Raw genomic sequence first — 16894 nt, forward strand, 5'->3', positions numbered from 1 at the left:
GGTGGAAGTGGGGAGGCCAGGAGGGAGCGGCTTGCCTAAAACCAATCGGCCTGTTCATGGCTGAATTGGGAGTTCCAGTGGTGGATTGGGAGGGGGAGTCAAAACTCATGCCTTTCATCACAATGCTGCACCAGTTACTCCATGGCAACTGTTTCCACAGATGCATGATCCACCCTCTTTTGCAATCTTCCTTATTGGTTGGTTGTCCGCCAGCCACAGTCATACAATACCTGAAGTGGAGGTCCTTGAAGGAAAACTGGCTTTCAATTATGCCCGTGGTCTTAACCCTGGAGCGGAGAACATCCTGCTCTGTGGGGACATATCCAGGGGCCACTAGTCGTGGGAGGTCACTCAGGTAACTGTGAATAGAGAAAGGTACCAGGGTTACCATGTGAACTAGACCTGAGAGACCTCTGGTCTTCAGAGTGGGCAGTCACAATGGGGAAGGACCAGGGCTCAGGGGCAGAACACCTGCTCTGCATGCTGGCAGGCTCATACTCTGGCATCTCTCCAAGAAGGCCTGGAAGAGACTCTTGCCTGAAGCCCTGAAGAGGCTCTGCAAGTCAGCGTTGACATTACAAAGGCAGTACTGAGCCCAATGGATCCATGGTCTTAAGTATAAGGCAGCTTCCTGTGTTTCCTGTGGCCATGTGCGTTGGACAAGGTGAGTAGCAGGTTATATCAGGAAAAAATAACATTGTTCTTAAAGAATCAGCAGCAGGAAGGTGGCTGCTAAGTATTCTGCTGTACTGCTCAAATTCAGCAAAACTGAAGTTTCCTGATCTCAACCTTCCTTCTTGAATTACCTTTCAAGTTTCTGCTTCTTAGGGAAGCACCTTGCCAGTTGCAGCGGGTGAAGGCTGCCCAAGAGTGGCTGAGCATAAGGACGTTCTCTCCCCTGGATTTCTATGCTTGCTGGACTTGCCTATGGAGCAGGCATATTCTCAGTCAGAGATGCACAAATACAAATGTCTTAAGAAAGTTCCCAAACATGCAATTATGTTAGTTCAGTGGGAAGAGATGTGTGGCTCCAGGTGCACCCGGTCGTTGCCATCTCTGCTGCTTTTTCAGTGGCTGTTGAAGATGATTTCCTCTTTCAACAAGCCTTCTAAGAGGATTTTTTTTAAAAAGCCTTAGTCATTATATGCATTACATTTTAAATTTTGTCTCTGTGTGTATTGTTTTAACTGTTTTTGTATATGCAGTTGTTTTACTGATGTTTTTATTGCATTGTGAAATCATTTTGAGATGCTTCATAGGAAGCAATTCATAAATGAAATAAATAGAACTGCACTCCTGTGGTAACTTTGCCTCAAGGGACCTTTGCCTCAAGGGGTGTAAGCAATGGGTTCCTACTAGCCAGCTGAGTCATTCAGCTGATACTCTGAGGCCCTCTCAAAGCAGGCTTGGATGCCGGTGTCCTCCCAAAGCCGGCAGATAATGTCAGACATTTCCTTTGACATGCAGCCTTCTTCAACGGTGTCTGCTAAGTGCTGCAGCTTCCGGGAATCATCCTGCAGTTGAGAAAGGAGGCAAAGTTAAGTGCAATAAAGCACCCCAATGCCCTTCCCTTTAAATCAGCCTCTGATTATGATAACAATAAATAGAATAATTAATAGATGACTATTCCCTTTGGGCAGTGTGGGTTAAACCACTGAGCCTAGGGCTTGCCAATCAGAAGGTCGGTGGTTTGAATCCCCGCGATGAGGTGAGCTCCTGTTACTCGGTCCCAGCTCCTGCCAACCTAGCAGTTCGAAAACATGTCAAAGTGCAAGTAAATAAATAGGTACCACTCCGGCAGGAAGGTAAACGGAGTTTCTGTGCACTGCTCTGGTTTCGCCAGAAGCGGCTTAGTCATGCTGGCCACATGACCCGGAAAAACTGTCTGCGGACAAATGTTGGCTCTCTCAGCCAGTAAAGCGAGATGAGCGCCGCAACCCCAGAGTCGTTCATGACCAGACTTAACTGTCAGGGGTCCTTTACCTTTTTTTATTCCCATTGGGAGAAAGTCCACTCCTCAATGACTCACCTGCCTGGCTGAGTCTCCATACTGGATGTTGAGTGTGCCCATGGCCCTCACAATGGCCAACATGGACTGCAAAGTATTGCTGTAAATAATGGAGATGAACTCCAAGCATTCCTCTAATGAGTAACCATCCTGATGGATAATTCTGTGAAAGGTAAGGGCAGAAAATCAATCCAGCAGGTCTTGACTAGTGTGCTAAAGGATGTTGGGCAGGGAGGGAACTGCTGAGAGGCCAGCTAATGGGGTTAGAGGCCAGAGATGACAGACACTTAGCTTGGCATTGTAACCGTTCCAGCACATGACTCTATACTGCAGTGTTTTAATGCTGTAACCTGCCCTGAGACTTTAGAGTGAAGGGTGGGTTGTTAATAACAACAACAACAACAATAATAATTTTTCATTCTGCTGCATGTGTCAGACAGGCCTCTACCAGCTTAGGTCTCTCCAGGGCCATGAAAAGTTTAGCAGTACTGTCTGGTTAGACGGGAGTCAAGCCAAACCACCATGAAGAACAAAGATTTTAGAAATGGCTTCAGAATATTTTGCCAGAAAGAAACCTTTGGAACAGTGTGTGTGGAGGAAATGTCTCTAGGTCTAGGGAAAGCTGCGGGTAGGAAGGTGACCAGCTAATTTTCCCTTCTTCCTCTCCCAACTCTTAGAGGAAATTACCTACCATGGAGATAAAAACAATGCAGAAAGCCAGCCAGCAGTTCTTTCCCAGCATGTTTGACTGCATTCCCCTCCAGCTGCTGGCAACGAGTACACGCTTTATAGGGAGCAGTAATCCGCGCCTTGAAGGATGTACTTGTATGTGCAAACATGTTTGTTGTGTACAAACACTGTGCTTTTAGGTGTTCACTTAAAACACCATGTGTGTGCACCTAAAAACATAGTATGTGAAGTGGCCTTGTAAGAAGGGGGGCGGTCTGCACTTCTGCATTACCATTCTCTTCCAGATGAGAATGCAATTGGGTATGCTAAGGAATTCCTATTAGTACAGTCTCACTATCACTCTTTAAGAGTTATTGTAGTGGGCAAGGAATAGCTGCCTGTGCACACACATACTTCATTTGCTTGACAATGGTGCTTTTCCCTGATTCTCCAGCTCCTGGTGAGGGAAAAATAGAAAGGAAAAGAGATTATAATCTGTATTTGACTCAAAAACTTAATTCCATCTATGACACAAAATCCACAAGAAATGACCTGCTGGGAGGTTTATGGTGAGGTGAAGTGGGTGAGGCTGAGTGAAGGATGGGGGCAGCAGGGATAGTCCCTCGGGTTGTTGCTCCCCACCCCCAGGCCATTGTCCAATGTTGGAGGACAGAGCTATATATGACACACAGCCTGTCCCGGATATGTTTAGAATACACAATCCAAACCTCCTGTGTTTGCCTTAGCAGCTGCAAGATATGGGTTCATGAAGCATGTTAGCGGTTTTGCTTTTAATACACTTTGGGGATGAATACAACATTAAACAACCAGAGGCAGGGAGAGGCCTTGAATCATCTAGAGTTGCCAGTTTCCAACCAGCCATTGTAGCTGTGCCTTTAACAGCTTCTCAATGTGCAGATACTTAAAGCAGGTACCCCACTGCTGTGAAAAGCTTCAATTGCCAATCACTGCAGATTGAAGGGCAGTTACCGGTAAATGCCCAAGAGCAGTCCTGGCTGGGGTTTGGGGTCAGTTGACAAGCCTACCTATCCACCTCTTTTAGATTTTCCAAACTTTGACAGATACATGCCAAGTTTGGGGAAGGGAGGGGAAGAGCATGGTATGGTAGGGGGGGGATAACTATTCCAAGTATGGTGACAGCAGGGCTGTCGTAATAGCTTTGCTGACTTGGGCTGCGAGGTCATGGTGGCCCTGTGAGTGATCCAATTCACACGGCATGTCTTTTCTTTCTTTCCTTATAATGAACGTCCCTCCAGACATGGATCTATGCTGGTGCTGCAGCAAGTGGGCTGTGGAGGATTACCTGGGCCCAAAGGCTTTGGTTAAGATTGCTTTAAGCACTGCTCACCTTTATGGCAGAGATAACATGATCTGGGCCATGGACAGCTTAGCTGCAATGCTTCACAGAAAACAAGCAGTGCAGGTACATGCAATGATGAGGGCATCACAGCTAAGGGCAGGAGAGCGAGAGTGTGTGTGTGTGTGCTGCTACCTCCTTCCCTGTGTTGTGTTTGGACTCAGCCTTGCCTTGCCTCATAAGAACCAGACACTATACCACTGGACAAAGCCTCACACTGAGATGGAAAAGGGGGATGGAGCGGTTGCAATAATGCCTTGGTGGCTCTGTAGCACTGCCATTGGGCAGGTTCCTCAGAATTTGAGGGTCCAAATGGCCACTGTTGGAAAGGTACAGATGCATTCACCACCAACATCTGCAGCACCAGCTTTCAGATGTGCTAAGATGTGCTAAGGGATGTGCTAAGATGTGCTAAGGGAGTATTGGGAGGGGGGTCAGCAAGGGGGGAAAAGTCACAATAAGGGCAAAGCCTTAGTGACTGCCTGTGGGGGTGGACTTACCAAGAAGCAGTAGCTTGACTGTCCTGGCATCCTTCTCAGCATCTTCCTTCAGTTTCTTCTCCAGCTCACGGGAATGTTTTTCCTCTGCACTGGCGCCTGCACCCATCGTCCTTTTCGTTCAGCAAGAGAGGATCCTGACAAGCCCCTGTGGGACCTCCAGCACGTCCTGCTGTGGTTTGGCCTTTCTGTCCAGCCCAGCAGTATTCCACACAGAACCTTCCTAGTCTTGCACCCTTGAGATGTTCCAATATTGATAGCTGCTCCCGCCCCTTTCCAGCACCAGCCACTTTCTGCCTTGCAGATGGGAGGACTTTGCCACCCGGTGGGGGTCAGATGTTCAGTATTGGCCAATGTGAAGTGAGAACAGGTGAATAAGGGCCTGGAGCAATACACCCACAGGACCTGCCTCTTAGTTTAATCTGACTTGCTTTGCTCAGCAGCTGCTCAAATCTATTCCTGAGATAAAGCCCCTCAAATCCCCCCGCATGCTAAACTCAGCAGTTTCCACTTTCTATCTGCTCTTGACCTGGAGGGAAGCATCAACACTGTCAAAGCAGACCCCTCCCTCCAAGTCGCACCTCACTGCTCCTGCTATAGTAGCATAGGGAGAGCTACAGTGGATTGGTTTCCAAATGGCCCTTTTGCTTCCATCTCACTCTAGCTTCTGAGTGAATTTTATCACAGCTTGAAAGAGGACAGTTAGCTTGGTTGGGCCATTCTAACTCCCTAAAAAAAACCCCTCACAACCTCAAGATGGGCTAATAAAAACTACTTGTAACATCACCCCCAAACTATTAATAAATATGACACTTTAATTCTCATGAAAAGCACCCTGCAAATTAGATTTTTTTTGTGATTTACAGAAGTAGAAATGAGTGTGAGGGACAGTGTTATCTACATACAATGAGTTCTTGACTAAGAACAGCATCCAGATCTCACAGATTCGATTGCAGTGCTCTCTTACACCGGCTCTGCTAAAATGTGAGCGCTATTGACCTGTGAATATATACTGAGTGGTGCTGTGGGTTAAACCACAGAGCCTACGACTTGCCAATCAGAAGGTCGGCAGTTCGAATCCCCGCAACGGGGTGAGCTCCCGTTGCTCGGTCCCTGCTCCTGCCAACCTAGCAGTTCAAAAGCACGTCAAAGTGCAAGTAGATTTGGCCTTCCGATGGGAAGGTAAACGGCGTTTCCTGCGCTGCTTTGGTTTGCCAGAAGCGGCTTAGTCATGCTGGCCACATGACCTGGAAGCGGAACGCCGGCTCCTTTGGCCAGTAAAGCGAGATGAGCGCCGTAACCCCAGAGTTGGCCACGACTGGACCTAATGGTCAGGGGTCCCTTTACCATTACGACCCAGTTATTTGTGGAATACTTGCAGGGAGTGCCTGGTGCTGCCTAATTCAAAGAACCATTCCCCCCAACATGGCTTTTAAATGCACTGTTTAATTTGTGAGTTTCTGCAGGTACATATGCACATACGAGATATATACTGATGTACCTGCAATTCAGGAAAGCACTTCATGTATCTAATGAAGTACACCAAAGCTTATGGCATAATACTTTCATTAGTCTTTAAGGTGCCAAAAGACTCTTCTTGTTTCTGCTGCAACACCTCTCTGGAAATAATAATGGAATGTGTTTATAATGGACAGTAATGGTTAATCGTGTTTGCAATAGGATTAACTGTTGAGAGGTGAGATCTATTTAGCCATTGTTCCTGGAACTGTTTGATCTAGATCTGCAAGGGAATATTAAAACTCACCTTCCCTGCTCCCTTTCCTTCTGTTGTTCCTCCTTCCATTCCCCCCATCTTTTGTCACTTGTAAACTTGCTTATTCCCTCTTGGAAGTCTGTATATGTGGTTGAACTATATGTTGAACTATATGTTATAGATGTTGGGTAGGGCAGGATTATTTATTTATAAAAAATATTTACATCATAAAAATATTTAAGTGGTTTACAACTAGACTGTCTATATACAATAAAAACACATTACAAATAAAAATAAGAGACCATCAACTAACTGCTACAGAACAATGTCTTCTTTATCGCCTACAGAAGCTTGGCAGCAAAGGGAAAAAAATCAGTAGGTTTTTAAGGGATAAAACAAAAGGTCATTGTTGAGGCTGAGGAATCTTTATTAGTATTATTTACCTGCTATTTCCATGTTTCAAAAATGCACATGTAAAACTTTAAATAATATGAATTTAAGTAAACAAACTGGTTATACGGGAAGAAAACTTAAACATACTAACTTGCCTTGTTCCTGAGATAAGTTACTAATACTCTTGTAAAAAAAGATGAATGCCTTTGCCAAAAAGCAAAGCTTGGGATCCATCTTTCAAACAAGGACAGACATCTGCAGAAGAAACAGCACCCAGGACGCTGACTAGTGTGCACTGAGGGAAGTGGGACTGGAGTTGACTCTGGAGAATGGGCAGTGAATTGTGAGGTACTGTTCTAGCCAGGAGGCAAGAGTTGGAGGCAGGGGAAACTTCAGAGCTGGAGAGTAGAGGAGAAATAGACAGGCTAAGCAAGGGAAGGGCTGGGTGCTTCCGGGTGCCCCTCCCCTGCACCACTGTCTCCTAGATCCAGGAGAGAATTGAGGTGGGAAGTGCAGAGGCAGCTTCCACACACACACAGCCTCTGCCTGTGTGTGCGTAGCCCACTGGGGGAAAACACATAAGCTAGTGGAGAGTAAGTGGCCCTCTGTTGCTGCAACTGCTCCATAGAGCACAGACCTGGGAAAAGCTGCCTAGATACTAAACATGTTTGTGTGGAATTCAGAGCCAAGAAACTACTGTAAGTGTCAGCTGCGACAATAAAGCACTATCTGCTGTGTGCATTCCTTTGGCTAAGGAGCACCCTTGACACCTGCTGACTCCTGAATAGTTCCATACAGTTATTTTTCTTCATTTCATGCTAAGTTGGAGGTGCTTTTGCTTTTAAATGCAAAAAAACCAAACCAGATTCCTCCTAGGTGGGTATTAGTAGAATATGCCCAATGCATTTTCAGCATGCTCAGTACATACAGAATGTTGAGTGTCAATTGGAAAAGAAATACAGAAAACCACAGTGGGTGGAGTGGGCAGAATACCCTGCTTGAGTTTGTTGCAGCAGAAATTAATATACTGAAGGAGGCCATTAGGGAGGAAACCTGAACAAAAACACTCCTGTTTGGGGGTGAGGATAACAGGTGAAAGGTAAAGGTAAAAGGACCCCTGACCATTAGGTCCAGTCGTGGCCAACTCTGGGGTTGCGGCGCTCATCTCGCTTTATTGGCCTAGGGAGCCGGTGTACAGCTTCCAGGTCATGTGGCCAGCATGACTAAGCCGCTTCTGGCGAACCAGAGCAGCACGGAAATGCCGTTTACCTTCCCGCCGGAGTGGTACCTATTTATCTACTTGCACTTTGACATGCTTTCGAACTGCTAGGTTGGCAGGAGCAGGGACCGAGCAATGGGAGCTCACCCCATCGCGGGGATTCGAACCCCCAAACTTCTGTTGGGGGTTCGAATCCTAGTCCTAGGCTCTGTGGTTTAATCCTAGGCTCTGTGGTTTAATCCTATAACAGGTGAAACTTATCTCTAAATGCCAGATTCTGGGGACAAACAAGGGGATGGGGCTGATGCCATTGTGCCTTCCATGTGGACTTTCTAGAGCATCTGGTTGTCCCATGTTGGAAACGGGATGCTGGGGGAGATGAACACTGAAACTGATCAAACACTATCATCTTGCCAGTTCCAGCAGGATTTGGCTTCAGTCTGAGAGGAGCTGCTGGAAAATGGATTTTAGAACACGCTGAATGAGATGGAATAGCTGACTGGGATCCCCACAAGATATTGCTGCTTAGGAAACTCAAGCATAAAGACAGAGTTTCAGTATCTCATACGTTGACTTCTCCAGAAGAGATTTAGCAAATGACCAGTGCAGAGAGCTTTGAATTCATTTGCCTTCCCAATCATAATAAAATGTCTTCTAGAAACCACAAAAGTCGTCTGCATCATGTCCCCACAGTTGAGACAGAGACAAGAGACCTGTATTGAGGGCAGGACAAACGTACAGTATGTTCTCTTCCTTAACCTCAAGTAACAATGTGACTTTCTGCCACTAGAGGGGGAACCATCACTACAAATGTGCTCCTTGCATGAGACTTTGCAAAATGACTTGTCCATTGCTAGATTACTATTATTTCAGCCATCACAGCTCCCAAAGTGAGCCTTATGTCAGAGTGTTGATCTGTCAAATGCTGCCAACTTAGATAGGAAGGATCTGCTTTGAGATTACCTTCCATAATAACATTGAAGAGGATAAACTTAAAGGCAGTTCTGCTCTTGTCATTAGTTTTTAGTGCAGCAGTGCTCCCCCCATCCCACTCTCTCTCACACACACAACATTTGGTCAGACACAACAATGCCCCCTTAGCCCCTCTTGCTGTGTGACTCTATTTGGGCCCTCTGCCTCGAACTCCACCCCTCATCACCCTCCAACTCATAGCAAGGCAAAGATCTGAAGACAGGAGCCTCCTTTGTGTGTGGAGGGTCCCCAAGTGACTTAGAGCGAGGGCTGCCACCTTTGGTCAGGCAAAATAAAGGACAGGTCAGACAAAATACAGGTAGAATGTGGGGGGGGGGCTAAAAATTACTTTACCTGATGCATAAATGACTTCAAAGCAATCCATTACTGTACAAAGGTACACGGTTTACAAAACCCCGCTCACGCTCTCTGACCCACCAGTCTCTGTCCACGCAAAAACTCGTTCCCAATCTCCCCCGCTCTCCACCAGATGAATGGATGAGGTTTCTGCAAATCGCTTCTCTTGCTCTCCGCCCCCTGCCCATGAAAAAACTCTCTATCTGAAACTCCCCCTCTCATCCCCACCCTCTGCCCACAGAGTTTTGAGGAGGAGGAGTTTGAATACGGGGAGAAAGGTATCTTGCTAGAAGCCCAAACGGGACAGTGGACACTTTTCTAGGGATGGGTAGCAACACTACAGAGCCTCAATAACAGGGTGCTAAATCATGTGGGAGCCTCCACAACATGAGGGTCTCCACTTCAGACCTTTGGCCTACATGAGTTGGAGTTGGAGTACGTGTGTATATGTGCAAGCATAAAATTGCTAGAAGCACTATAATACATAAAAATGAAGAAAATACAGAAATATGTGAGAATCTGCATGAAAATCCATGTTAGAAGGGTTTCTTTCCTAGCTTTCTGTAGGACTTACCTTTCTGATGCCAGATAGCAACAACTCCATAAGAAACTGCTGTTTTCAGCCTATGTAGATTGTCTCTCTGTGTGTTTTAAAGGTTTCAACTCCTAGCCATGAGAGAAGACACCCATTCAAGGTGGTTTCCACAGAAAACCTTTGGCCTGTTCAGTGAGTGCAAAAATTCTTCCTTTTTTAAAAAAGGAACAACCTGGAACTCAAGGGGGGATTCTGAGGTAAATTTCATATCTGAGGCAAGTTCTTCATATAACAAAAGCACACAAGAGATATACCAAAAGCAGTCAACCTAAAAGCACCAAGAAAACAACTCATCCTTTTCAGCCTGGCCTACCTACCTACTACTACCAGTTCAATATCTGTCGTGAAGTTTAGCCAGCTGACAGAATTTGAGTGTGAAGCTGATTATCCCTAAGCAGCCCCAAGAAACCATGCACTTATCCTTGGGCATTATAACTCTTTCTCTCAAACATGTCCCCCTCAGTTACCCTTTTTAGGGTTCAGTTCTGAGGTATCAGTATCCAAGAAAAAAACTTCAGGTGATAAAAGACTGCTAAGGCCCCGAGACCCTCTTCAGGCTTGAGGAAGAACAAGCCCTGGGCCAGCAGTTCAGGACCTGTGTCATCCTTGTTTTAGTGGACACCACTCCACCCACCCACCCCTTAGCAACTTCCTCAGCCTAGGGGGCAGGAAATGAGACCATGACCCTGATCCCCATTTCCCTGTGTGTTTGCTTAACCGGCTGCCTTAGCACGCCCTTGGAGAGGTAGATTTCTCTCTCTTTTATGAAGCCAGCAGAACAAGGGGCCTTTGTTTGTGGGCTGCAGGACAAGGAGGGGCACTGCCAGGTCTAAGGAATCCAACACCTGCCCCCTTTCTCCCCTCCTGACCCGACTGCTCATAAAACAGGAGCAGCAGAAAATAATTTACCTGGTTGCTTCATAAGCAGGGGGATCTATGGCTCTGTAAATTAACAGGGAACAAGCTGTGGATAACTTTACATGCAGTGTCTATACCCCCATCATTATAGCTTCCCCTAAGGCATATGTGGGATGCATGTGGCCATTGTGTGTCTCCCATATTTCTCCTGCCACCGTGTTCCATATCCCCCATGTGTTCCCCCCCTTTTTTGGCTAAAAGGTCCCATTATTCCTATCTTGATAAAAGTGTCTTGGGTGCCAACACTAAATGGCTACCATGCCAAGACACATAAATAAGTCATGGTACGCCATACCAGGTAACACTGTGGTTGTTTTTTTTAAAAAGCACTGTCCCCTGCTAGATTTTCCCAAAGCCTGCCCTTCCTGCCACCCCTGCATGCTGAATTTTAGCACTGATCTGGGCAGCTTCCAGCTGTTTATGGTCAGACATTGATTTACACAGGAACAATGACATGCACAGAGGGTGGCCTCTGCATGCTGGCCTACAAATCACAACCAGGCTCCACCAAGATGTTTGTCAGGCTGGGGGAAGTGCAATAGTGGTGGAGACCATGGCACATAGGGATGGCCCAACTGTGCACTATTATCGCCATGACAATGGGAAAATCCTGCAGAAGAGCCGAGGATATGGTGTTAACCTAGCGCTCTAGTCACAGCACACCACCACCTTTATAGAAGCCCACAGAGAAAGATCTACTAGTAGGGCACCTGTAATAGGGGAATCAATCTTTTAGTGAGTCACTACACTTTGGAGCTCCCTGTCTACTGACATCAATCAAGCGCCTTTTCTGCACCTGCTTTAAATATTTTTGTTTGTGCAGGCCAATCCAGATATGTAAAAGTTAAATGTTTTCTTTTTGCTACTGCCAATTTTAGTAATATTTTGAGTAGGTCATGCACACTTACAAGTTCCCAATGAAGAACTGTGGTGATGGGAAATAGACACACAAAGAGGGTGCCGTGTTCAAAGCAACCTGACTTCAGAACACAAAGAGGACCTTGAGTACTGTATATTGCTAACTCTTCTCTGCCTCAGAACTTGACACACAAACACTCTTGCTCAGGACTTGGGTGCTGCCTAGTTCTTTCCATTTCTGGCATGTTGGGGTCATGATGAGGTGGAGATATCCCAGCTCGATCTGTGAAAACTGGCTGCCTCCAGCTGTGAGTGGCATATGGGTGTTGCTTCCAGCACAATTCCAGATTGGTGGGCACTGGGATATGGAGATGGGGAAAGTATGTGTTATTTTTATGCCACTTCTGTATTGGAATAAATACAGTGAGCAATCCATAGAAGCGGTTGCAATCTGAAGCTGAACCAGTGGAATGTAAAATAGAGTTCATCACTTCAGGAGGGAAATGAGGGCATCCTGAAGAGTGTGAGTCAAGGTGAAGGAGTCTTTGAGTTTTCAAAAACAAAGCCAGTGTTTATTAGCTTGTTCTATCCACAGGAATTTCACATTACAGGTGCGAAATGGCTCTGTGCTTGAATTCATCACAAGGAGCTACTAATCAAAATCTCCAGATCCCCAGTTTTTGTTACATTTTTGATTTACAACTATTTACAAGAGAAAGTACACGTGCATCACTCAGATTGCAAGGGAAAGGGGGTGTGCCTGCAAGGATTTTGTGTGTACAAATGAAGTGGGCTTAGGCTCAGGTGAATGGTGAGCTCTCTTTGTTAACAGCAGGAGGTACAGCACCAGAGACCAGAGGAAACACAGTGCAGGCTTCTGGTCTACTCCATCGAGACTGTCCTCTACTCTGCAGACAGAAGTGAGAAGTCCAAGAAATAACCTACCTTCCATCCTAGCGCACCTAGGCTACACATGTAGAGTGACACAACAGTCTTGGGAATGTTATTTGCTACCCTCCATGACTGCAATCCCTGTGGCAGAGCAGACCTGTTCCTTGCGTCAGCGAACAGGTCACTACAATGGGAGGTCCAAGTGCTGATATCTAGCAGATGTAAATCGGTGTAATTCCACAGGCATTTAGTGATGTGGATTAAGCCAAACTCAGAATTTGATTCTAATTCTTTGGAGGCATTGAACCTAAAAGCCATAACCACACCAGTCTGAAAGAGGCACCCAAGAAACAAGAGAACTAAACCCTCTGCAACAGTAAAACTTAAGGTGGAAGGCACAGTCACACATTTAGGAAATGCCAATCCCTTTAAAAAAATGAAGGGGGAGGCAGAAAAAGGTCATTCAATAGATTTTGTTATAACCAGACAAGCTGAGGTGGGCTCCAGCCTTTCTCAGTCACCCTTTGACCCAGGAGCCCTCTCCAATTCTGGGCATAGATACTCAGTGGTATCTACTGCCCATGCTCAGAGATACTCTGTTCTACCCTTTCATATTCCTGGCTTTCAAAATAGGTTCATGGGTTGACCAAGTCTGGCTCAGGTTAAGACCTGATTATATGTTTTATCATAATCATCTTCTCTGCATGCCCGATCATATTAATCAATTCCCAAGGTCCCCAAATTATAATATCTATGCACAGAACTCTGCCCTGCCCGCACCCCTCCTGGGGATTCAATTTTTTCTCCTGTGGTTCTCAGTTCTCTCATTGTCCCTTGGCTCTGGTTGGTATTCAACTACCGTATCCTATCCCCACAAGGATTTCTGTGTATGCAACAGAACTTTCCCTCTTCTCCTTCCCCTGTGTCTGCCCCATGCCTTCCTCATATCTGTTCCAGAGGGCTGGGGCAGTTCCTAGAACAGATTTAGGGGAGGGGGAGCGAGAGGGAGAGAATGCTTCATTGCACAAGCAGAAATCCTTGCCCTGATGGAAGACTCAACCTCTCCCTCTGTATTATTATTTTTTTACATGGGATTAATTCCTAGAACAATTATTGGTCATATTCCCAATTACACCCATAAATCCTGAAGCCCATCTTAGTAATACAATTGCCTTCTTGACTTCATTTTTGAGCAGTGTTGTTACTACTGCTGTTCTATGCTCACCATTGTTTATCTCAGAACAAAATGGTGGGAGGTAGGTAGGTAATGATCTTTGTCATGGGGGATACTGCATGCACTGAATGTTTACTAGTCCTTACTTCGCCCATGATATGTGGAATCCATCTTGAAATTAAGCAGAAAGATCACTCTTAGTTCGACGTTTCTCTCTTTTTACAAAGGATGCTCCACCCAACCTGCAGCGCATCGAAGTTGCTCATGTGGACTGATGGCAATTCCACAGGAATCCTGATGGGAAAACTCAGGACCAGACTTTCCAACTTCCACATTGTGTGGCTGGGTAGACTGGTATTATTAAACTGAGGAACTGAATTCCTAGCGGGCAAATTAATATTATTTAAATAATAATAAATAACCAGGTTGGATGCTTGCACTGGCCAGCTGAGCAGAAGCCCGGTGTCCTGATGGCTATCCAGCTGATGCCTAACCCTCTCTGCCACCTCCAATCCCATGCTGTCTTTGGCCTTGGAAGTCTCTGACACATGCACTATGGGAGAGTAGCTTTGGTTCATATATACATTACGTCTCCCTGGCATAGCCCACTTGGATGAGGCCTTCACATCCATCAAGTAAACTAGCTCAGAAAAGCCAGGTGCCTATGAGAATAGCCATATCCACCTTCCCAACAGCTCTTTTGGTTGTACCACAACTTTCACAGACAATATCTCTTGCAGATCATCAGCCAAACAGCACAAGCTGAATCATTATCAAATCATAACATTGTTCCTATTGGTGGGATTAACTTTCTTCTGAAAGCAGTAGGAGCACCGCATGGAACCATGCATGGACATCCCTCGGTGAAGCACTTCCTCCTGCCTTAAATGATTCAGGCTCCTCAAGACATGAAGCCTCCATTGTACTTTACACGCAAGAGTGTCCTGCCAGAATATGCTTTGAGGCAGAGAAATGTACAGAGGAGAAGAAAGTGCTCAAGTCTTTGTAGGTGTAGCAGAGGCTTTTATACACTTCAGGGTAGGTATGCTTAGTGTCTGACAACAGACATTTTCCTCTCCTTTTTAACCAGGTAGAAATGTTTTTGGTGACAGTAGCACAACATTCCCAGACTTGCCCATGATGATCCAGTCTTGAAGGCTTCTGCTCCAACATTCTGGACCCACAGATTCCACACAAGACTGCCGTGTCCCACTGAGATCCTCCAGAGTGTCAGCTATTTTACAGTACCGCAGATAAAAGGGGAAAGGAAGAGCAAGCTGCCAGCGGGACGCCTCCAAACTCCTTGCTGTCACACACTGAGGTGAGACTGCATCACCCACATATTATGTACAACCTACAAATAAATATTGTCTTGAGGGGGAGCAGGGCGTGTTTTTGTGTGTGTGTGTGTATATATATATATTTATATATATATTTATAGATATTTTAATATTAAAATGGAGGGGGGAAATATAGCACTGTCATTTCATAGTCCCTTGTCAAGTTTCATGTGTGCTGATCCATCTCTGGCTGGTGGTTCCTGCGGTTTCGAGGCTTTTTCTGATCATGCAGCTCCTTGGCTTTGAGACCAGCCAGAGTCTCCTTATGGTTGGAGGCCACGTGCCGCCAATAGCCCTGGCAGTACTGGTTGATGAGTCCCATCTCGGGCTGGGTGAGCAGCTGCACCAGGTCATGGTAATGGGAGCTGAAAGTGCCTGGCAGGCCGGCTCGCATGGCTGCTGCAGAAGGGGCAGGGGCCTCTGACTGGAAGAGCACAGCATGGACCGTTTCACTGCTCAGTACATGCAGCTGCACTTTGGCCACCGTGTGCTTGAAGTTGTTCTCTGTGGCTGTGCAGGAATAGAGGCCCCCATCCGAGAGCTGCAAGGACCGCAACAGCAGCCCCTGCTCTGTCCTCAGCACCCTTCCTTCAGTGCGCAGCTAATGGAAAGAAACACATCGAGGAGGCATTGTTAGCACAGTTGGGAGTTGCTGGGCAGAGATACATTAGATCACACTGTGGGTGGAAAACAAGCCGCATATTCATTGCCTGAGTGCTTTCTGGCCCTCATCCTCCTAGCTTCTTAGTTCTCATTATTTCCTGTTCTGCAATTCCTAGACTTCTGAGTCCTGGCAAACAGCAAAGCATGATGAACGATCCAGCTTCCCATCCTTTTTCTCAGGAGCTCAGATGGAACTATTGGCTGGATAGAAGCAGGGTTGGGGCTGCTACCAATCAGATGGGCTAAGTAGGAAGGACTTACAGAAAGTAAATCAACAAACTCTAGCTTTAGCTCAAATGGGTCAGGGAGCTTTCAAGAGCTTGGTCATATAAGCTCAGAGATAGTACAGGCATGGGTGTTTCCCTGGGCTGTTTCCAGTGGCCTTGCTCAGGCGCCACAGTTCCTCAAAAAACCTATTTTGTGAGCTTCTGCACAGAGATCCTTCTAGTATCCAGGATGTGGATGAAAAATAGATGAAATGTCAGCAAGGTGGTTGAAAGCAGACCGAGAAACAAGTGCTTTTTAACACGATGAAAATAGAACAAAAGATTGGCCAGCTCAGCTCTCTGTCACTTCCAGATGACCTGCTTATTGAGGAATCATCCTGATTTCTTTGTGCATTGTCTGCAGCTTATTTGAACATTCATTCAGATTTGTTTGTAAGGAGCTTATATAAGTTTCATCAAGCAATTGTTATCCCACACTTTCCAGTCTATTTTCAAGTCGCTTTCCTTACTGCAAAAGGTCTATGTGCTTTTTGTGAGCAGGTTTGATGTGCATAAGTACCAAATCGATTCTAATTGTGCTATCTGAAGCTGTCAGTTTTTGACTGAATCCCACTTGAAAAATAGAGATAGTCTTAGTACTTATTAAAACTTACGGTAGAAGTAAAAGGCAAGTTACTCCTCCTTGCTAAGCCACTAACTTTCATGCTAACTTCCCTCTGGCCTCCATTCCCTCCTTTTCCTCCAAATTCCATTCTGGAAATTCAGGCCTGCCTGTTTGTACCTCTTTCCTTCGATCACTGTTGTCCTTCTGGAGCAGCCATTTGATGGTGGCCTGAGGGGAGCGAGGCTGGCACTCCAGAAAGGCTGTGCTTCCCTCCACTCCATACTGGACAGCCTCTACAGTGTTCTTGCTGGCTGGAGGTGGATACATAGATAAAAGATTATGATTTGCCAAGGGTCGCATTTCAACTAATACATTCCCTGACAAAATATATTCCAAGAAGCTCCTACTCCTTTGCCA

The 16894-nt window shown here is 46.0% G+C and overlaps 2 protein-coding genes and 2 long non-coding RNA genes across 15 annotated transcripts in view; 2 read left to right on the top strand and 2 right to left on the bottom strand.

Annotated features, from left to right (window-relative positions):
- The window catches only part of GNAT1 (G protein subunit alpha transducin 1), a 32595-nt gene extending 21694 nt beyond the window's left edge, over positions 1 to 10901 (bottom strand). For 3 of the 6 annotated variants that reach the window (XM_083603532.1, XM_083603533.1, XM_083603528.1), the window contains exons 1-7: positions 8293 to 8375; positions 6318 to 6914; positions 4556 to 5081; positions 3092 to 3134; positions 2030 to 2171; positions 1357 to 1514; positions 231 to 359 (exon numbers count right to left, since the gene is read on the bottom strand). In XM_083603532.1, coding sequence (XP_083459658.1) covers positions 231 to 359; positions 1357 to 1514; positions 2030 to 2171; positions 3092 to 3134; positions 4556 to 4661 — 578 coding nt within the window. In that variant the 5' untranslated portion in view covers positions 4662 to 5081; positions 6318 to 6914; positions 8293 to 8375. Of the gene's footprint in view, positions 1 to 230; positions 360 to 1356; positions 1515 to 2029; positions 2172 to 3091; positions 3135 to 4555; positions 5082 to 6317; positions 6915 to 8292; positions 8376 to 9781 lie in introns of those variants that run through there. The other 3 variants (XM_083603531.1, XM_083603530.1, XM_083603529.1) reach the window with 3 other exon arrangements.
- Positions 219 to 8547, top strand: LOC310757863. Its single transcript, XR_014545510.1, has 2 exons — positions 219 to 355; positions 8296 to 8547. It is a non-coding gene; the product is annotated as an uncharacterized lncRNA (long non-coding RNA).
- Positions 5080 to 6574, top strand: LOC310757875. The gene is made up of 2 exons (XR_014545530.1): positions 5080 to 5580; positions 5913 to 6574. It is a non-coding gene; the product is annotated as an uncharacterized lncRNA (long non-coding RNA).
- Positions 10902 to 12128: 1227 nt separating the features above from the next.
- Positions 12129 to 16894, bottom strand: part of SEMA3F (semaphorin 3F) — a 125502-nt gene continuing 120736 nt past the window's right edge. For all 7 annotated transcript variants that reach the window (XM_083603329.1, XM_083603335.1, XM_083603331.1 and 4 more), the window contains 2 exons: positions 16655 to 16788; positions 12129 to 15584 (listed from right to left, as the gene is read on the bottom strand). In XM_083603329.1, the coding sequence (XP_083459455.1) occupies positions 15150 to 15584; positions 16655 to 16788 (569 nt within the window). In that variant the 3' untranslated portion in view covers positions 12129 to 15149. The remainder of the gene's footprint in view (positions 15585 to 16654; positions 16789 to 16894) is intronic.

This window comes from Podarcis filfolensis, assembly GCF_964270895.1.
Source record: "Podarcis filfolensis genome assembly, chromosome: 2".
NCBI lineage: Eukaryota > Metazoa > Chordata > Lepidosauria > Squamata > Lacertidae > Podarcis > Podarcis filfolensis.